The sequence below is a fragment of the Bubalus bubalis genome, chromosome 20 (assembly GCF_019923935.1).
Source record: "Bubalus bubalis isolate 160015118507 breed Murrah chromosome 20, NDDB_SH_1, whole genome shotgun sequence".
NCBI lineage: Eukaryota > Metazoa > Chordata > Mammalia > Artiodactyla > Bovidae > Bubalus > Bubalus bubalis.
In genome coordinates this window covers 42,780,044-42,801,693 of record NC_059176.1, presented here as the reverse complement: position 1 = coordinate 42,801,693, position 21,650 = coordinate 42,780,044, and the positions used below count along the sequence as shown (strand labels likewise).

The 21,650-nt window shown below is 45.2% G+C and overlaps 1 protein-coding gene across 4 annotated transcripts in view; it reads right to left on the bottom strand.

Moving 5' to 3' along the window:
* Positions 1–801: 801 nt before the first annotated feature.
* The window catches only part of MTMR10 (myotubularin related protein 10), a 38,522-nt gene continuing 17,673 nt past the window's right edge, over positions 802–21,650 (bottom strand). For 3 of the 4 annotated variants that reach the window (XM_025271458.3, XM_006066413.4, XM_044933143.2), the window contains 11 exons: positions 17,596–17,686; positions 11,760–11,919; positions 11,199–11,286; positions 11,030–11,118; positions 10,497–10,627; positions 9,402–9,471; positions 8,724–8,794; positions 7,066–7,235; positions 5,824–5,994; positions 4,540–4,722; positions 802–3,781 (listed from right to left, as the gene is read on the bottom strand). In XM_025271458.3, the coding sequence (XP_025127243.3) occupies positions 3,185–3,781; positions 4,540–4,722; positions 5,824–5,994; positions 7,066–7,235; positions 8,724–8,794; positions 9,402–9,471; positions 10,497–10,627; positions 11,030–11,118; positions 11,199–11,286; positions 11,760–11,919; positions 17,596–17,686 (1,821 nt within the window). In that variant the 3' untranslated portion in view covers positions 802–3,184. Of the gene's footprint in view, positions 3,823–4,539; positions 4,723–5,823; positions 5,995–7,065; positions 7,236–8,723; positions 8,795–9,401; positions 9,472–10,496; positions 10,628–11,029; positions 11,119–11,198; positions 11,287–11,759; positions 11,920–17,595; positions 17,687–21,650 lie in introns of all 4 variants that reach the window. The other variant, XM_025271460.3, reaches the window with a different exon arrangement.

Genomic DNA, 21,650 nt, shown 5'->3' with positions numbered 1-21,650 from the left:
AGGCATTTAGCTGTCCCTTTCTGTCTTGACCCTTGGGGATGTCCCCGGTGACTGAGGCAGTCTCCCACACTGGCAGAACTTGCTTTAATGCGAGAACACGCTGGCAGAACGCGCTTTAGCACTACTGTTTAGTGCAGATGCAAGGTCTGGAGCAGCCCTGGGTCGAGCAGGTCTGTCAGCACCATCCTTCCAGCAGTGCTCACTTCGCATTCCAGTGATTCTCACAGATTTCAGACTTCTCTGTTATTATATTGGTTATGGTTTGACTTGCAGAAGGTTCAGATGATGGTTAGTATATTTCAGCAGGAAAGTATTTTAAAATATTTAAAGGTTTGTACACTTCTAGATATAATGCACATTTAACAGACTATAGTGTACCGGAAGCATCACTTTTACATGTACTCAGAAACCAGAAAATTCACATGACTTGCAGACTGTGATGACACTCACTTCACTGTGGTTATGTGGAACCAACCTGCAGTGTCTCCAAGGTGTGCAGAGCCCTGGGCAGGGTGGGGAGGGGATGGACACAGGAAGGGACTGGTCAGGATGGGAGGCCTGGGCAGCTTGGCCAGGATCCTGCTCCCACAGACCTGCTCCCTGATCTTCTTAAGGAAATATCACTCCCCGGCTTTTTAATGTATACAGTGCAAGGCTGAGTTAGGGCCTGGTCCATGAACCCCCATGGCTGTGATAGCCAGTTGTGAACTGAGGTTTAGAGCAGGCAGAGCAGCAGGGATGAGACACAAGCACAGCTAGAAGAGAACATCCCACCTCTCACATCAATAACAAAGGCAACCATTTCTATGGACATTTTATTAGCACTCAGCACTTCCTTCACATTCATCACTGCTGGAAAACAGAATCTCTCACCTTCCTGCCCATCCTACTTTAATGCAAGTCACAATCAATTTTAGGCACAAAGGTTTTCATTTTCTTTCAAAATCAAGTTTCAGCTACTTGAGGTTACTGCTATAGCAAGAAGAGTTTGTTGAAGTACGTGTTGAACAGTTTTCACCCTCTGTTAGCACAAATTAGTATACTTTCTTAAATAAAGTTAGACACTTTTGGTTTTAAAGTTGGTTTCCATCACGAACAACAGTAAGACACTTTACACCTTGAAGTCCGATCCGAGAGTCTGCCCGCGTGGCCCTGTCAGCAGAAGCTGGGCATCCATATCTGGTGCTGCCCTCAGACCCTGTCCCCACATCCTCGGCCAGCAACGGGGCCGGTGGCTCTGCAGGGGCCAGGACTTAATGCTAGGACAGTTGTTGTTCATATTATGCACGATAAACTGTGGCACAATAATCATGATATAACAACTGTTCAGCAAAAATAAAACAAAATACTGTATTTTACATTTGATTATCATACAAAAATATGCATATTTTCTACTTTAAAACAGCATTAAGAGTACCTAATCATTTTAAAACTTGCAAGTTAAAAACATTTACTAAAACGGTTGAAATAAATGTGATAAGGAAGAAAGCTATAGAGAAATAAATGCTCAACCCGAAAAAACAGTAACAAATTAGGACAATTTGTAATAATTAAAAAGCAGCCTAATGAAAAATGGGGAAGAACTGTTACACTTTCAGTGGCAAGATGGGATTTGGGGTTTTCAGAGGGCTGGAGCTGGTTCCAGTCAAGGACTATAAAAGTCCTTGTGGCAACAGTGCTACTTATATAAACTTATATAACTAAAAAAGCCCTTATTTTCTAGGCTGGTTGGGAGAAACACTGGGTTTATCCACAAGATGGATTTCCTTAGACACTGCATAGGAACTTCCATCCTTTTAAATCCAGAGACATTATCCAACAATTTTTTAAAGGCAAGTAATTCAAACAGAAATACCTGTTTGTTACATATGAAAGTAAAGCACTGTTGTGAAAAAAACCTGTTTTAGAAAAGGACATAATCTAACTGCACACTTTAAAACATTTTTTGAAAAGCATAAGATGGCAGTTTAAGACAACGATATGACAGCCACATTTCAAACATCCGTCTTTTCCCAAAAGTGAAGGGTGTGGGGGCTCTAACCGGCATGGCACCTGCCATCAGGAGCTCAGACAAGAGCACACCTGCCTTCGTCCGGCTCCTCAGCGCTGCCGTCACAGGCAGGGCGGGGCAGGCGCTCTTGGTTACAATGGCAATACCCTGAGAGAAGTCCACCTCTACTCACCTGCCCTCCCTCCCCAAGTGCCAGGCACTCTGTCCTTCCCTGCAGGTGACCTGACCCGGGAGCTCACCACCCCTTTCCATGGGCAGGTGCCCAGAGTGGCTGGGTCTCAGTAATACTGCCAATGCTGGCTCCACTCCCCCCCGGCCCCCAGACCTGGGGTGTCCAGGTGACTCTCAGCTGGAGGCTTCATGTCTAGCCTCCTTCTGATGTGTGGTGGGACTCTGATATCCTAACTCAAATTGTTTTACTCTGTGCTATTCATATCTTAATAGTTAATAATCAAAGGCACTTCTAAGTTTAATTATATTATCTACAGCAAATGCTTTTGAAATCAACAGTGCACATCATTTTAAAGTTAGCCCTAAGCAAACTCATGATTTTAAAACACAGTGATCTACGGTCCCAGACAGCAATCTAAAATAAATTACAGTGTGGGAACACACAACTCTCAGGTGAGTTCAACTAGAGATAATGAAAGTGACCAGAAAAATGCACAAATACCCATGACTACCCACTGGGGTCTTCTGGATGCTTCTTGAAAATACACCAGACACTAGTTCTTGACTCCCCTGATAGTTGCTGCTTGGGCTGCTAATCCGACCAAGGATCAGGGAAGCTTTAGTAGGTGGTTAGAAAGACAGATGCCACACACAAAACCTGATTAGTCTGATCACAGTAATAAAATCATGGGAATGTCTGCCTGAAAATGACCTAAAAACGAGCCTGACCCAGCATGACAGAGAGAGAACATAAATAACAAAAGTTAGGCCTGTCTTTTAAAAAACTGTGAAGAAAACATAATTCAACATGTTTTTAAGAATTAGTGCAAATTTCAGTTGTTACAGATAAATGATGAGTGTGTCTGACGTCTAGGGCAACAGTTCTGCTCACCCCTCAGGACGTGCAGGAAGACCCCCTTGGTCTCCACGTTTGAGGGTCTCGGTAGACAGCCATATTTTGGCCCCACATGGGTCGGCAGTCCTGCTCGTCTCTCAGGATGGTCAGTCTTCATTGGCGAGGGTCTCAGTGGACAGCCATATCTTGGCCCCACTGAGAAACTTGCTCAGCGGTGTCCCTGAAATGCTCCGCCTGCACAGATTGCCCACCGGGGAGAAGGGGAAGGAGGACGAGAGGAAGTCCGGCGTGCCTGGGGCATCATGTGGGCCGCCGGCACAGAAGTACAGCCTGCTTGGGGCCAGCTCAGGGCCGGGGGCTGGTGTGGGGCCACCCCGGGGCTGTCGCAGCGCCCTGCTCAAGACGTCCACCTCATCGGCCAGCAGTGAGAGCTTGTGGAAGGCCGTAATGAAGCCCCCGTGCTGGATCTGGGCCTCGGGGACCCAGCGGAAGTAGCAGAGTTTCCACAGCTTGATGTGCGCCCCTGAGAGATGTGGCAGGATGGTCCCATGCAGGTCGGCCGGCCTGGAGGCCCGTTCTTGGAAGAACCGCTCCGCGCCCCAGTCCTGGCTGTCCCTCGTTTCCAGAGGCGCTGGCTTCACCTGCAGGATTAGTGAGTTTCTCCTTGGCCGTAACTCCTCCTCACTGATGATGCCGTTCTTTAAGGAGGCTGGCATTCCTCTCAGTGTGGAGCTGTAGCTTTTCTGTACAGAGAGATTCTAGCATTATTCTCCTGGAGCTTCCCCTTTCAGAGAGATGATAAAAGTGTGATGGTGAATATACACTCAGGTAGAATTTCAACCTTAAAGGACATTTTGTCCCTCCCTTGGTAATACTTGCTCCAGTCCTCCTCCACTGGAGTTGGACACTTGGGCCTTGACTTTGCCAGGCTGTGGCCTGTATGGGGGTTGATATAGTCTCTCCATCATAGGCAGACCTTTGGGAGACAGTAGATTCACGATAAAGCAAGTCACACCAGGTTTTTGGTTTCCTGGCACATATAAGTTATGTTTTCAGTATACGGTAATTTATTAAGTGTGCAACAGCATTATGTCTAAAAAGACAAAATGTGCACACCTTAAATACTTTACTGCTAAAAATGCTAACCCTCATCTGAGACCTAAGCGAGTTGTAATCTTTCTGCAATAGTGACATCAGAGATCACTGGTCACAGATCACCATCACAAATATAATGATAATGAAAAAAACTTTGTCTGGCTAAGACTCCTCCCACTCATTGCCAAGGGTACAGGTTCAATCCCTGGTTAGGGAACTAAGATCTCCTGAGCTGCATGGCACAGCCATCAAAGAAAGAAACAAAGCAAATGACCCCTCAAACCTGCACTAGCAATGCTGTCATGGGACGTGCCTGGACTTTCAATACCCTGTTCTGAAAAAGATGTTTTTGGTTATGTGTGTGCAAACACCAGGTTTCCACCATTAGTGCGTTTTTGTAGTTTACCTTTGTCCTTTTAAAGGACTTCACAGAACCATTCTGCACACACGGCGTGCTCTTTCCAATGTAGAAGGGGTTGTGGAAAAGGGTACAATCCTTTGGTGTAAACTGGAGAGACCAGTCCCAAACGGAGGGGAATTTTAAACCCTTCTCATCACCCAGCTGGATATTTTTGCTTATAGCAAATTCCTGCAAAATAAAATATTTGAACATTTGTGAAAAATGCCAAACTCAAGATTTTCTCGTGATAACTTCCTTTTTGATGTGTTGTTCACCATTATACGAGTGAAATTTTCTGAATGAGGGTGATTCCCACCACTCTGGAGCAGCACACTCTGCTCCCCAGAACAGACGTTGCTGGCACCCGGCACGAGGAGGGCATGGCCCTTGCATGAGGAGGAGGGGGGGCCCTGGGCAGTGAGCATGTTCATGAGTGTGAACTCGTGGAGGGAGCTCACCCTGGAGCAGTGGCCTGAACAAACCCTCCCCTTACACGCTCACACCCACAGTCTTGAACAGCATGCGTCTTCAGGACGCTCAGCTGCTGGTTTGAGGCAGCAGCTTCACAGATGAGGAACTCAAGACTCAGCAGAGTCCCAGCCCTGGCTAGGACCACAGCTCACTGTGAAGGCAGCCCCTCTTGCAGTCTTCCTGAAGGCCCATGAGAGCGTCCTTCTGGGCACTGCAGCCTCTGTGGCTACACCCACTGCTCCAGACATGGATAAGACAGAACTCGTGGTTCCAGAAGGCTCCACCAGGGCAACCAGAGGCTGATTTCAAGTCCCTCCTTAGTCATGGTTCTTCCTCTGGGTTAAGAGCTGGGACTGGAAGCTGACAGGCCTACATAAAAGTGACTTGCCCCATGGCATCAGGGTCTGAGGACACTCAGGAAGCAGTGCCCAGTGAGAGTTCCAGTCTTGCATCATGTCTGTGTTTCCTCTCAAATTCCTTCCCCATAGAATTCTCAAAGAAAAGTCATTTGCTTTATACCCCTTTTATTCTATTGTCCTAGGAAATAAATGTTTTCAAACAGGATCTTACCAATTACCCATTCAGACAGCTCAAACGTGAACATATAAATACAAAAGTACAACATTTACGGTGGTTAAAATAAGCTGCATCTTTCAATAAATGTCAGAGAAAAAGACCTAGAATGCGCACTCATACAAATGCAACAGGTTCAAGTTCCTGGACTGTTATTCATCTGAAATTACAGCTTAAAATGGTGTTCATAACTGAGACGGTTTAATAGGAACACAGCTACTGCACGTTGCCATGGTGGGTGCTCACCGTGCTCTGTTGCACACGCTGGTGCGGAGAGTTGAACAGGAAGGTGCCGAACAGGGCCACACGGGTGCTGTCGTGCAGCACCGCCAGGTAAGTCTCAGAGAACTCAAAGGCCGCCGGGCACTGCTCCAGCAGCTGCCACGTGGTGTCCAGGAAGAGCAGGAACACAGGAGCCTGGCATACACACAAGGAAATGAGATTACCCGCAGGGCCCATGTCTACCCCCGAACTTCTCACTGACATGATGGAGAGATTAGTAGACAGTGAGGCCTGTGTGCGTGGCCCTGAAGCTGAGCTCAGCGTACATGAGTAGACTAGACGGCCATGGCACCCTAAAACCGAGGCTGGCCTGGGACATGTCTCAGCACCTCTCTGCCCAACAAGTCCACCACGCTGAAGTGGCGAACTAGAAAGACAGGCAGGGAATCGCCCTGTGACGGGGGAACAGGGAAATAAGTGTTTAAGCCAAACCTGGAAACAGTTCTTCAGAACATTTAAAACAAAAAACATCCAAACCAAAAAGCAGCTTCTGTAACAACTTTTGGCTGACCCTGCAGTCAGCACCCAGAGACATTCCTGGGTTTCAGAGACTGGCTCATGTGGCCTCGGGGTCCTGGGGCACACCCTCAATGCAGCAGCTGGCAGCAGCCCCTGCACCCACCCAGTGTGTCTTGATGAGTCAGAGTCAACACGGGAAGCATTCACTGCCGGGGCTTCCTCAGATGGCAGGGACTGTTACACGGGACAGCGAGTCAGCAGTGCTCTGAGGAGCCTCCCTGACACGGGACACTGCAGGGCTCTCACAGTCCCACAAGGACTTGAGGCCGTGCCAGCCTCGCAGCTCTTATATGTGCCCCCCAGCCTCTCTCCCTTAACACATGTACCCCATTTTAAGAAACTATGATACTCTAAAGCTGGTTTTCCAAAATACCTAACGTGCCTATTGTCTGCTTACAGAAGACCTGCCATATTAATGGCATTTCTTCAAGCAGTTTTCAACTAACAGAAACTCAATAGATGACTTTTTAGAGTGTCACCTATCATACAGTTATGATAGTCTTCATAAACACCTCAACTTGAACTCTAATCCATGGGTCAGTCTTGGACTAAGAAGCTAGGATGTAGTGAAGGCAATGTTTTAAAAGCCTCCTTGTCCCCTTCTGCACAGAATATCTCTCCCCATGATGACGGGGTTTTACCCTGTGCATGCTGAAGGACTGATGATAAGCATGAAGGCTTTGTTACCTCCTTCTCCGATCTCTTCAGGTGGTTGCATCTGTCCAGGAATGGATATCCGGCCATGACCCACTCTTTCTGTATCAGACTCTGAAACCCAGTGATGGTCCTGAAATAGGGGTCCAACATCACTTGGACCAGAGAAGCTATGATGCAGCTCAGGTCTCTTCCCTCCTCCTCTGTCAGTGAAACGGAAAGACAACACTCAGTACACAGCAGAATGCTCAGAGAAGGACGGAATGGGAGGTAGAGCATACACTTAAGTGTTCTGTGTGTGGCGGCCTTCGAGATTATCCTTGTTAGGACATTTCATTCAGGCCAGCAACTCTAAATATTACCTACAGATCATTTACACTCACGTTTAATGGCGAGAGGGACTTTTACATATGAATGTTTTCTAGACATCAGAAGTGCAGCCCTCACTCTTTTTACATTTCAATGATCTGTGGTAAAAATCTCCCAAGAGTCCATTCTATTCCTGTTTTGGCAACAGTATTAAATATCCCACAATCTTTCCACTGATAGCTCGACAGGGTGACTCAGAGGTGAACGAGAGAAAGGGAACTATCCACCATCATCTGACAAGGTGGCAAATGCTTCCCTCCCATCTTTCATATCTGATGTCCTTTAATAAAAGACCAGGAATACTCTGATATCAAAGCCAGCCACAAAAATCAGAAGAAAACTATCATATAGTATCCATTATATGTAACGTCATCAACAAAGTATTAACAAACCAAATTATCTCAGGAATGCAAGAATTTATCCTAGAAATGCAAGGTTGGTTTAACACCCGACAAAGTAACACACCATAATAAAAAATTAAAGGACAAAAATTATGTGATCATCTCATTAGATATAAAAAAGCATCTGTCTGATTAAAATTCAGCATTTATTCTGGATAAAAACTCACAGCAATCTAAGAAGAGATTCAACCTGACAAGTGGAATCCACAAAAACCTACAACTAACATCACTCTTGCCAGTGAAATCCTGGACACTTTCCTCCTAAGATGGGCAGCAGGACAAGGATGTCTGTCCTGTCACTTCTACTGTATAGTGTCTGGGAAGCTCTACACGGAGAAGTCAGGCAAGAGAGAGAAATCCAAGGCATTTCAAACTAGAGAGGAACAAGCTATAACTGTATTTGCAGACAATGAGTGTCCATATGTAAAATAAAACCCCTGAAGAATCCATAAACCACTACTAAAACTAATGAATTAGTTTAGTAAGGTTGTAGGAATTTTATACACAATGAGTACACAATACATCTGAAAATGAAATTTAAAAAGCAACTATTCACAACAGCATCAAAAATAAAACACAGATTTAACTAAATAAGTTCAAGGGTTCTACACTAAAAACTATAAAGCTGACATAACATGAGAGAAAACCCACATAAATGGAGAGACATTCATTTCCTGGATCGGGAGATTCCATGTTAAGACAGTATTCTCCCAGTCTCTGGTTCAACATAGTCCTTTCCAAAACCCAGTAGGCTTTTTGCTGATCCTAAAAGTTACACAGAAATGCAAAGGACCTAGAATAACCAAGACAATTTTGGTAACAAGGTTGGAGGACTTACATGTCTTAATTTCAAAGTGTACCCTAACGCTACAGCACCCAAGATACTGTGGCCCAGGGACCACGGTGGCCAGAAGTGGTTACCTTGCAGCACTACAGACAGACGCTTGCTCTCTAGCACGTACACGAGTTCTGCTGCATGTTTAAGAAATGCCCTGGAAACAGAAAGGGAAACACAATGTTAAAAACTAAACTTCCATTACAAATATATTGTTTAAAGTACTTGAAGTCAAGCAAATCTAATCTCTCACCATACCCATTTGTAGTCTCTGTAACCTTTCTGAGTTTCTTCAGTATTTATATGAATACAGTTTGGTTTTTGAATCAGGGAATTCATTAACCTTTGCTGATTTACATGACCTTCTTGAAATCACCCAACTACAGAGACGAAGAAGAGATGAGTGGCTCCCAGGGGGCAGGGGTGGAACTGTAGGGGATGGGGCGCAGCCCTCCAGGGGTGGCAGGAGGGAGATGTAGTGATGGGGTGGTCTGCATCCTGACTCTGTTGGTGGTCACGTGGGTCTACAAATGTGATGAAACCACACATAAACACACGAGAACACCTGATTATAAATGCTGAACAGGGCCTAGCTTACACCACTGTCAGCTTCTCAGCTCCACAACCATCATCCAGTTGTGTAAGCTGTTACCACTGGGAAGCAGGTGTGGAGTGCATGACTCTGTAATATTTTTGCACCTCCTGCGGATATATAATTATTTCAAAATAAAGAGTTAAGAGAAAAAGAAAGCAGTTGTACAAACCTTACATATTCCAACCACCGTGTATTCTCCAGTGAAGATAGCCATTTTTCTTCAGTTTCTTCAAACGGTTCTGCAATTAATATAATTACATATGTAATTCTATACACTCATATATATATTCAATATAACACTTCCGGGCTTCTTAACATGATCAATTGAGAGTTAGATGATACATCACCATTTCTAATACTTAAAAGTTGGCTTCAAGTGTAATACATTTGCATTTAATAATAAAAACATTTAAGAAGTCGCACTACAGTTCTATAAGGAATGGAACCAAGCACTCCCCAGGCCTCCGTCTCCTCTCTGACTCTTCCGGGGAAATCTGAGAGACTCCGACCACCTCTGCCTCCTAGAGCTGCTGACCTGGCCTTCCCTGACTCTGGCCTTCCCTCCCCAGCCTCCCCACCACCAGCCTGGCCCTCCCTGCCTTCCACCCCTCCCTGCTGCCAGTGCCTGGCTGACATGGCCTTGGTGGCAACCCCTGCAGGGAAGGGGGAAGCTTCCTGGCAGGGCCTGTCCTGGCTCGTCTCAAGCCCCTCGGCTCACAAACCCCATCCCTAGCCACCCCGAGTACTGGACGGCTGAAAGATACAGTTGCTGTGTTTCCAAACACACACCCCCGCCCCAGCTCGCATTCCAGTCCTGCTGCCTCTCCACACCCAGTGACGAGGGGCTCTCTGAACACCCTTCACACCAAGGGCCCTTTCCTGTGAGTCAGCCATCCAGGGGCACATCAAAGCACCCCGTGAGCATGTGCTCCAGCAAACATACATGAACTCTGAGGCTGCACACATTCTCATGTGGCTCAAAACATAACTCACCACATTAGGGTCTTTGTTTGTGAGGTTGCACACTGTTCTACTAGCAGACACTTTTCCTCCAAAACTAAACGCAGCTTAAACTTCATTTTCTAAGAGCTTCTGACATTCTCATATAATACTAATTTGTACAGGTATCTCAATGAGCCTCTACTTATTAACTATTTCTAAATTTTTAGGTAATGTCATTTTTCCTGACATGCTTCGTACAATGCCTCATAGAATCACCCAGTCATTGTTTACATATGCATATATATAATAAAAATAAAATTACCATTAACACACAGTTGTTTAAGTTTTACAAAAGCCACCTGAATATCTTGGATGTTGGGTAAGGTCTTGTCCAAATCTGACTTGTAGACATCACTTCTCTGTGGATGACTTTTAGTTATTGCATTACAAATCCTAATAAAGACAAAACCTTTGAGTCACTATTCATTCTTTTATTCAACATATATGTTTTGAGCACCTACTATGAGCTAACTATGCCACCGTCTTAGTTGGTGTGACTTGACAAACCTAGGCGCATTGAACTATAGGAAAAACTTGATTCATTCTGCAGTGTCTTGCCTGGGAATCACTGCACTCTGAAAGTTCTTTAGAGGCAACACTACAGCAAGATGTCAGCAACATAAGATCCTTGTATGCCAAAGAACTAAACTATGTTTAGTATAACCTGAGAGTTAATTTTAATACGTTCATATCCTCTCCACAGTGGTAATGCTTGTATGAAGTACATGGTGCTTTCTGACTCTCTAGCTAGAACGACAAAGATACCCCAAGCTCTGAGGGTGGGGGCCCACTCACCTCTGCTCGATCTTCCTCTGCTGCAGCACATCTCTTATGAGGGCTGTGCGCACGAGGGCACTGCCATTCGAGTGGCTCCAGCACCAAAACTAGGAGAGAAGCAGGGTCTTTACTTAACTGGCTGGAAAGTGGAACACAGTATTGGAGAGACCCAGCAGGCCTCACTTACTGGCATCCTTCTTCCAACAAAAGAATGGGAGAAGACCTTCAGGTCTTGATCTGCTAGCGAGCTCGGCACCACAAAGTACTCTGGAAGGCTGCAGATGAAAACACAAATCATGATGTGAGAGCTTGGCTTCCAGTGGACAAGCATGCTCTGCAGACCCCACTTTAACTAATGTGCACCCCACCTGGTGAGCACTGTGGGTACACTGAGGAGCCTAGACACAGTTGAAAACAGATGCGACGTGGTCAGTTATCCCAAAAGCTGTATTATAGCAGAGGAAGAATCCAAAGGAAGCATTTGAAATATTGTCTAGAATGACTATTAATCAAACATGTATGCAATTTCTTAAAAAAAAAAACAAAATCTACTCTGGTCCTCTCAACAGGCTATGGGATAGGAAACACCAGTCACACCAACCCAACCTGACCCTCAAGTCTACCGAGAAGCATCAACTCCTTCTCTCTCCCTCTTGTCTGTTTCCCATCCAGTTACCAATGACGTCAGAGTCTGACGACTACCCCTAAAAGCGCCCCGGCAGTGAGCACCCTGCCAGAGCGAACTCACCACGTGGAGATCATGTAGCCCTCATTGATGGAGCAGACCCTCCAGCCCGAGGCACCCGTCCTCTTCACCTCCCTGTCCCAGTCTGAGTACGTCTCGAACAGTGGCGTCTTCTGGCTGCTGCCGCCCCCAGCTCCCAAGGGTGCTCCATTAGCTTTGCCGGCTACAAGAAAAAGCAACAGTATTAAGCCAGCTCTGAATCCCCTCTTCTGCCTCCTGTCGCCAACACACTGTGATGTAGCATCCCTGTTTGTCTCCAGTCTCTCCAAGACCACCTCACCTGTCCTGGCCTGTCCTCACCTGTCCTGGCCAAGAGGCAGCCCCCTCCTCTCTCAGGACAGCCCCCACGTCCATTCCTGCAGCACCTCCATGCCCTGTCCACCCACTGGCTCTGCCTGCAGTGCCTTCCGGCACTAGAGAAAGCTCTCACATGGCCACCTGGACCACTCTCACTCTACATCACACACTGCCCGTTACATTCACTGACTACCTTCTCAGGGCATGAACAATGCTTCCACATTTCCTCTCCAGTCATCTCCTCCTCAACTTTCAACTGTTTGTGGTCACTCTTAACCCCTTGCCCCAATCTGAAGCATGAACCCAGGTCACTGCTGGTTTTGCCTCGAGAGAGAATACATCCACCAGCGCCTGCACTCTTGAGCCGTCCGGACCTTTCATCTCCCCGCTACTGACTTCTCAGCCCTTTCCTACTGTGACTCACTGTGACACCCTTGGTCTCCACTCAGCTTTCCTCTGATGATAAGCTCACGTGGACTCCTCACACTCTACCACAGGGCCAGTGCAATGGAGGGTTAGAGAGGCCAGGACCTGACCTTCCCAAGCAAGGAACCTTTCCACTTGAGAAGTGCTGCAACCTGCTAGGAGCATGTGCACAGCCTCAGGAGGGCCTCAGAGGGACCAGAGGGAAAGAACGGTCCACTCTGGGTGACAGAGGGCACCCCTCTCAGCCTGGGCTGCCCCTACTTGAGCTGGACTCAGCCCAGCCAATTGCTGCCACAAGACACGCTTCCTGAGAAACAGGCTTTCAGGATGCTGCCCTTGCCCCAACATCTCCAACTGCATTCTCTTGAAATGCCCTCGCAGGCCTGCCCTGACCCTTGTTGCCCAGTGCTCTCCAACTCCCATCCCCCTGTAGTTGTGAAGACCCTTCTCCATCCGGTGAACATGACATGCCCGTTCCCATGGACTACTTACTAAACCTGCTGTAAAACAGGTATTTCCTGAGACGTGACCACAGGCTAAGGCCTGAAAATGGGAAAACGAGTAAGATTTCACCCCTACTTAAAGGTGCTTGTCAGTGCCCTGGGTGGACTTGAGTGATGAGGAACAGGAAGCCCTGCGCTGTTGCTGGGGCCACAGGCTGGGTGGGGCAGGAAGGCTTCTGACCCAAGATGCTCTGAGCAGAGTCCTAAGGAACCAGCCAAAGCAAGTGCTGCCCAGTGGCTGATGAAAAGGAGAGGGGCATGCTGAGCAGAGCTGGACTTAAGAAATGTGGCCAACTGGTACACCATTGAGGGGTGAACTACCTTAAGTGCAGTAAGGGTGCCAGAGGTGGCGGCAGGGAGGTTGGAGAATGCCCAGACGCACAGGTATGCTGTACCAAAGAGCAAGCACCAGCCACACATGCTCTTTACATTTCAACTGAAATTTAAGTTTAACCGAGATTTTAAATTCAGTTCCTCAGCTGCATCAGGCACATTCCAGTGCTCAACAGCCACATACTAGACAATGCAGGGCACAGGGCACGCCACCACTGGACAGCACTCATGACTGTAGATCAGGAAGGGTCTCAGGTGCCAGGCTAGGAATTTAGGATTTTATCCTTTAAGTGGCTTCAGAATTATGATGATCATGATTCTAACAGAGCTTGTTAAAAGTTAAAATGCTCCTTCTAAGCCCACATCCTGGCATGCTGCTCCGTCTCAGCACCTGCTCTTAAGAGTGACAGCCACAGGAACATGCTGGGACCCATGATTGCTCTAGAACTCGGAACCCACATGGAACTCCCAGGCAATTCCCGCTTTACCCAGTGTTCCAAAACCCACAACAAGCTAGCCAATGTTAGAAAACCTAAGAATTTCATCATATGACCAAATTAAAGGGGGAAAAACCCTTCCAAGAACAGAAAAACATTTGACAGAGTCCGACACGTGCTCGTGATTTAAAAAATAGCAAATTTTAGCAAATTAGGAATAAAGGGGGATTTCCTTAACTCGATAAAGGCTATTTATCAGAAACAAACACCAAACATCATCCACATTCAAACCAAGAAAAATGCTGCCTTTACCACCACTGCACAGAGGTCCCCGCCAAGCACTGAGACCACCACCACAGAGAAGCTAAAAGAATACCCTGGACTTTCGTCAGGAGCTTGTAAATACTCTGGCAGCTCTGCCCTAGGGGAGAGCCAGGACTGCATGCTTCTCAGTGTCCTGAGGTCGAAGACTAGGAAGCTGGACTGAGAACACACTCACTGTCCACGTCTCAGCCGCCAGGATCAGGGATCTTGGACACCCGACATCTTCTCCAGTGAGAGCTTATTATGGGATGTGCAGCAGGTACTCTGTCACTAGTGAGTCTGGCAATTTTTATGCTTTCCAGGAAGTCCCAAGGCCCGAAGCCCATGCCTGTGTACAAGTGCCCAGGGAAGGTGCCCAGGGAAGGCTGGCTGGGCTGGTCCTCTAGAACAGCCAGCCACCCTGACGTTGCTGACTTAGGTCTTAGGATAGCCGTCCTCAGACAGCTGACAGGGACAGGACAGGGAGCAATCCTGACCTTCACTAGCTCCTGTGACACCGTTCACAGGTCTTATCCCAGACTCGAGTCCTACAGAGTTTCCATGTAACCAGCCCCTCCATAGTCAGAATGGCCTCAAGCAACAGTAAAGACCATAAAGCAGTCAACACAGGAAAACAAAGCCCATCACTTCAATGGCACTGCAGAAATCAGGGTCACACAGAGGGCGAGGAAGGGAAGAACAGAACCGTGATCATGAAGTTCCAGAGAGCTGAGTCAACAAAGTGGTTCAGATGCAACATTCAGACCTCATGGGCTGGGTGGCGCCAGTGTTACTGTCTTTTAAAAGCTCTCCCAACAGGGATTCTGGTGTATAGGCTGACGCATTCCTACTGCAGAGACAGAGCACCGGTCACAACCATTCACAGCTACATGAGAATGTTAGAAGAACTGACAAACAACAAACTAAAACTTTCTACAGTTTTGAATGGAGTTCGTTCTCTGCAAGTGGTTTTTCAATAAGCACCTAAAGGAACATCCAATGCTTATAAAAGGAGGATAAGATTGCAAAACAAAACGATGTCACAGACTTGACTTTCTTGCAGAGTTTACACTGCACCCCGAGATGTTCTTGTCCCATCTGTAAGCAGGGTTCTATCACAGGGTGGAGCTGCTGACCCTGGGCCTGTCAGGAACCCAGGGTTCTCACTCTTTAGTCCAGAAGCACAATCTGACCTCTTGTCAATTTCATAACAAAGATGGACCTGTATCTTTTGGACGTTATTTGTCCAATAATACACTGACTAGTGAAAACAGCATCCTTGTGGTTGCTTTCAGGTTAGAAGAAGAAAAACAGAACTATTGTTTCTGTTTGTGCCTATGCCTCCCACGGTGTCAGCGTGGGGGCTGTCCCAAGGGATGTCCCACCCGCAGGTGCCGGGCATCTTCCCAAATATCAGAATCCCCCCAGAAGTACTCAAGTGATGCTGAACACAAGAGAAAACCTCAGAACGACTAAGGCCAGCTAAAAGGCTCTTAGATAACTGCTGGGCACATCCTCCTGCTGCTCGTCCCGGCTGTGAGAACAGCTTTGTTGCCTGCCTGCCTGTAGTAACAGCTTCTTTAATCCAGCTGCTGAATCAAGGTGTCATCCTGAAGGTCAAGGGTGGGTTACTGGGTCTTCCACTCACAGTTTAATGGATTCTGACTGCAGTGTGTGGAAATTTCAGGCCTCCTTTGATCTTACAGATGCAGTGTACCTTCTGCAACAGCAGGGAGGGTATGAAAGGATGTTACCCTAAGAGGAACCTTCCTAGAACTCTGGCTGAGCACTACATGTATGAAGTGCCTGCCGAGGAGGAGGAGTCTGAAAGATGCAATATAAAGTGCTCCTAGATATTTTACAGGTTAATCGTCAATCATTACTTTCTCGACAAGCTACAAGTGAGAAGATACAGAAGTGATGGATGGGAATAAGGAAACCCAGTGGTAGAAGGGCTATGGACTGAATAAACTATTTAAAATATTAACATCCCAGAGATGCCCACAAGGAGTGGATGGAGACAACCGTGAGCAGTCAGGGAATCAGGCCTCAGGTCACCAAATGCATCAGACAGATCACTGTCCTGGCTGAGTTCCAGGCATCACACTGTGCAGAACTTGCAGGTTCCTACACTGGACTCATTCCTACCAGAAAAAAGGCAGCTGGTCTGTATCATGAACCGTGGGAATCAAAGGCCCTCCTAGGAGAGGTGAGAGTGTGATTGGGGATAACCCTGAGGATCGCATCTGCAGCCTGATGATGGGCCAGAGGGCCATCTGTCCACCTCCTAGTGCAGACTTATAGCACATCTTCAGACAATAAGTGGATTTTCTTTATGTTAAGAAATGAAAAAATTATTTGTCTTGTTCAAGCCTAAGTTACAGTTATATTTTGATACAAAAAATTAAGTTACATTTTGTTATCCAATTTCTTCAAGTATAGTACCATAAGACAAAAACTATGACTTCCACCTGTCATCCCTGCAGTGTTTAAGAGCATCGTCTAAAGCACTGAAGTACACTGACACCTCATGCATCTGTGGGTGCTACGTGCTGCTCCTGCGTCTTAATGCAGTTACAACATAATGATACTGGAATACACTTTTATTACACACATTACTTAGATTACTATACATGTTCTAACAAAATGTAAAAGGCCAGTAAAATCAGTAACTTCCAAGCTCCTCATCAGGACATGCTGGCTAGGTGAAGGGACCTTTCACTACAAACATGCAGCTGAGTCATCCTGCTCCCTTGAAGACAGGGCAAGCATGAGACTCAGCAAGCAACAGACAGATGGTCACTAACCTACGAGGGGATGAAGTGACACATGACCTCATTGATTTTCCTCTAGCCTTTTATGAGGTTAAAAAAAAGGAAACCGGTTGATCAAAATTACATTTGTATATAAAAGAACTCAGAATTATATGATCACTTGCAATTTTCTCTGGTGGTATCATCACTGACATCTATGTGAACAGAACTATTCACTTTTGTAAAAATGGTTTAAAATACATTGTTTTTTGTCCTTTGGATGAATGCTCATCTTCCTTTCATGAATCTTATTCATAATTATAAAGTCAATATTATGACTTAATGAAGCCCATTAAAAGAGTTCAGCCACTTCAGCTTTTGCATGAAATCACACCTTTCCAAAAAAGATTATGAATTTCAGATGTCGTTTAATTTCCTCCAGTTTTCTTAAAAGGTAAGATTACTTTAACTCAAGCTACCAATTAATGGTGGAGAGGGAGAGTTATCTTCCTTCATCATAAAACACAAGCCACTGACTGCAGGTAAAACACTTGACACGCTTCCCATAAGCCTTCGTTACAGTTGCTTATAGGTTCTTCACTTTTAAAGGAAATAATCTGACAAATATTATCTCTTTTAGCACAGAGTGCTTAATTCTCTAATAGTTATGAAGGTAATAATTCAACAATCATTAAGGCTCAGGTACTTGGAGGCTTCTCATAAAACATAAGAATAAAATTTAAGACAATGTAAAGTTAGTCACAGTAGTTAATATTTTCATATTTACCTGAATTGTGGTATTTTTTCCCAACATATTCAAATGCAAAGAGTAGCTGGAGGTCTGTTGGCTGGGAATAATGAGCTATTGCAAGGCATACCTAGGAAAAATTCTACATTTAGAATTGATTTCAACACACGTGGTTAAATGAAACGTACAACGAGGCCTTGGGTGTGGGGAGCATCATCTGAGGCAAGGTCTATGGACACTTGTTTCCATGTTTTCCTGCTGACCCAGAGCTGGAATGGGCTCTCTCAGGCCAGGGACCTCATTCACTGCTGTGCCCCCAGACACTGTGCAATCTTCAGTGACTACACGCTAAGTGTTCAGTACGTGTTTGCTGAGCTGAATTTTAACAGGGAAATAATTTTACTCAGATAAACAAAACTTGGAAAGTAAATGAAGCATTCTCAAAAAAGGCAGTGACATATCCACTCCTAAAAAAAAAGAGAAATTTTCATTTTTTAAGGACAATAATTATTTAATACCAGCAATACGGAAGGCTCAGTATAAGGGATGCTCTTTTAATGTTCATACCTCATTTTAGATTTCAGAAAAATCTAAAAACAGAAAAGCTACAATTTTTTTTCTTACAAAAAATAAAAATTAGTAAGAAACCCAAAAGTTCATGGGTGGTTAAAAGAGATACATTAAAAAAAAAAAAAAAAAAAAACTTTGTAAGTAAAATGGTTGAGACTCTGCCTGTGCTGGGAAAAGCATGGTCTTTATAACCCAATGCTCAGGGTTTGAACCCAGCCCCACCAAGCACCTGCCAGGAACCTGTGTGAAGTCAACTCATTGCCTAGAGTCTCAGTCTGGGCATGTGAACCATGAAGATGAAATCGAGGCTGCACTGAGGATGGGTAACTCGAGCACACGCCCAGCCTCGGGAGCAGCTGCACACAGGGGATACGGCTGCAATCAACCTCAACTGCTGCTGGACTGAAGGATGGTATTCCAGCTTACAGAGCCCCGGACTAGTGACGGGAGATGGGAGAAAACAATCTCACATGAGCAGACAGAGGAAAATGAAGACAGACGAAAGGAGAGAACAACAGACCATCTTACTTAAAAAGTTATCCTTTAGAAGAAAGAGCATTAAGCCAGAATGATATGCTTTTGACAGTGAGCAAGCAAGAAGTTTAGTTAATTGTTAGTCCTTGTCAAATTAGCCATGTCTGCGGTGGGCTAATGCAGATTCTATTCACTGGTAAGTATGTGTCAGTTGTTAGAAATATATTTTAGAAGACTTCTACAGAATAAATGCTTCCTGTCTTACTAAATTAAAACATAAAACTAGGAGAATGGTTATCATTAGTTTCAGTTTTGACAAAAAACGACAATAATAATGGCTCCTTCAAACTTACGAAATACCTTGCTATTCTTAACACCTGTGGGAGAGTCTTTTCTGAGAGTCCATCCCACTTGGGAAGTTTAGGAGACAGTGACCTGCATTTCCATCCCCTGCCTGCTCACCAGTCCTTAGAGCACTTCTTCTAGGAGCAAACTACAGAATCTACATGTTGAAAAAGTCCTTGTCACTTCCTACTCCTCTGGACACCATGTTTAGTTTATAAGCTTTGTTGCACTTTTCTCAAGATTCTTTTTGCATTTTTGTCCCATTTTTCAGCACTACCAGAGCTACAATCTTAAGCCATACCTGCCTTATGGCATCTCTGTGGGCTTCCCTATATTCTAAAAAAAATTAAATAACACTTAAGGATTCTCTTCTAAAGATGAACTTTTGAGCAACAACTCTGTTCTCTGGATTATCTGCTGCAGTTACCAGATACCTGCATGCTGAATTAAATCTCCCCCATCAGGCAGGCTCTACTAGCCCTCCTGTACCTACCCCCACCTCCCACCCCATCCCTCAGTAGTCTCTGGTCTGGAAGCACCTGTCTGAATATGGTCCGTCTGACTCAGTCCCAGACACCTCCTTCTCCACACTCTGTTCAAGAAGCCCTTCCCCACTGATCAACCAACCACTCTTTCTCTGAAGCTGTCATCTCTGGTCAGTGATCTGCAGTTAACTGAGCTTGCTCTGTAGTTAAAGAAGCGGTCCTTTCCAGGGCTTCACATACTAGTCATGAGCATGAATAAGGAGGAGGATACTGGGTTCTCTGTTTTACTTCTACTATGAAGTTCAGTTCCTCCAGGGCAAACACCATGTCTCCTTCCTTCAACAGGTACTGTCGGAGCAGCCACCTGTCCTAAGCCCTGGGGACTCAGAATGAACAAAACAAACACAAACCCTGTGCTCACCCTGAGCTTACATTCTAGTGGGGAAGACAGACACTGAACCAGATCAACAGGAAAGTCTATAGTAAAAGAGACAAGTGTGAGTGCTAAAGGGGAAAGTAAAATGAGCAGGGAAGAGGATGTGAGTGATAGAGTGAGGGAAGGAGAAAGCACGTTAGTTCTTTAGTAGAGAAGACCAGGCAAGGCCTCCGCACACATCTGAGGAAGCTCAGGAGACTCTGCACTTCTGCCATCTCCTTAGTACTTTCTGGGGGCACTCTGCACTTCAGAACAGCTGCACTGAAAATACTAGTTTACAGAATGAGTTCCTAATGTAGTCAGGAAGTACTCCAAGCCCATCATACTAGTTATCACTTTGTCTGAGACCTTTAGAAAGCAGTCAGGGGCCGTGTTTACACAAAAGAAATCCACAGATCACTGATGATGGAATATGTTTTTTATGGCCACCAAGCCTATCTGCTAGGCAAAACCCAGCACAGCCCATTTCTAAAAAGCCCTTAAAAATAGCACATCACATTTACAAAGGTTAGGAAACAAGCCTTTAAAAGCATTTGCATTTAAAGAAGACTACAAAAATAATACTGGGACACTGACTCAGTTTAATCTCCTGCTCTGCAGTTGAATCTGGGGGAAGGAGACACAGCCGGATCTAAGCTGTTGGTCAGCCGTGTAACCACAAGTGCACATGACTCCGCTCAGGTAACCTCAGTCCGGGCTACCTTTGGGAACCCAGACAAAGGCACACACAACTATGTCACACTCCCACTGTCACTGCAGGATGCTCTGAGAAGAGCAGGAAAGCCAGGAGTCCTCTTCCTTCAGCCTTTCCACACACACTACCTAAAAAGCCTACGTCCATGTTCCTAGGTTCTATCACTAAGAGTGTAATAAGAGACTTAAAAAAGTAGGTCTCATTTTCATGTACAATTATTCCAATCTTGTAATGTACTCCCTAAGCATTAAAAAATTTTCAGAAAAACTCTACACCTTTGAAAACTGCTTCTAAAATAGTTCATTTGCCCTGGCTATTGTAGGAAATTGTAATTTTTTGTAATACTATTGATTGATATTTAGGCAATAACAAATAGACTACCAGAAGGCTTTGGAGCAATATTTAACAATATGTGAACCAATTTAACATTTCAAGATTTTGTAATTCAAATAGGAATATAACTGCTGTTATTTCCAAAAATTATCAATGGTTCACACATCAGAGAACTGTGAACACGCATCTGGTCATTTTAAAACAATTTACAAAAATCAGAGTACTTCCAGAGAAAACAGTATTCAAAGTTTCCAGGAGGTAGACTCAAGCTGTAACTTCCCAACTGTGACCTAGTTTCAAATGAAAATTTTCACATGAAATAAAAGAGTATACTAGAATTTTTGTTTTAAATTCATGAAGACATTAAGCTTTGGCAGCCATACATGATTTAACCTCTGTGTTTGAAGATATGTAAATCAGGGAAAAAATTCTCTACTTGTATTCTTTTTTTCTGGCCATACCACATAGCATGTGAGTCCCTGACCACGGATGAACCTGAGTCCCCTGCAGTGGAAGTGCAGAGTCTTAACCACTGGACTGCTAGAGAAGTCCCTCCATTTATATTCTTAATGCCTATGTTTCTTTCCTGTATTTCTTATGATTATACAAAGACAAAAACAGTATTTCTTTTGTGTGTGAGGTAACTGCTTTTTATATTTTAAGACAGTGGGGAAAGGATTTTTGCCAGCAATCTGGTCTGCAGAAAAGGCATAAAAAACTGGAGCCGCCTGGTCAGTTTTGTGTAGATGATTCAGTG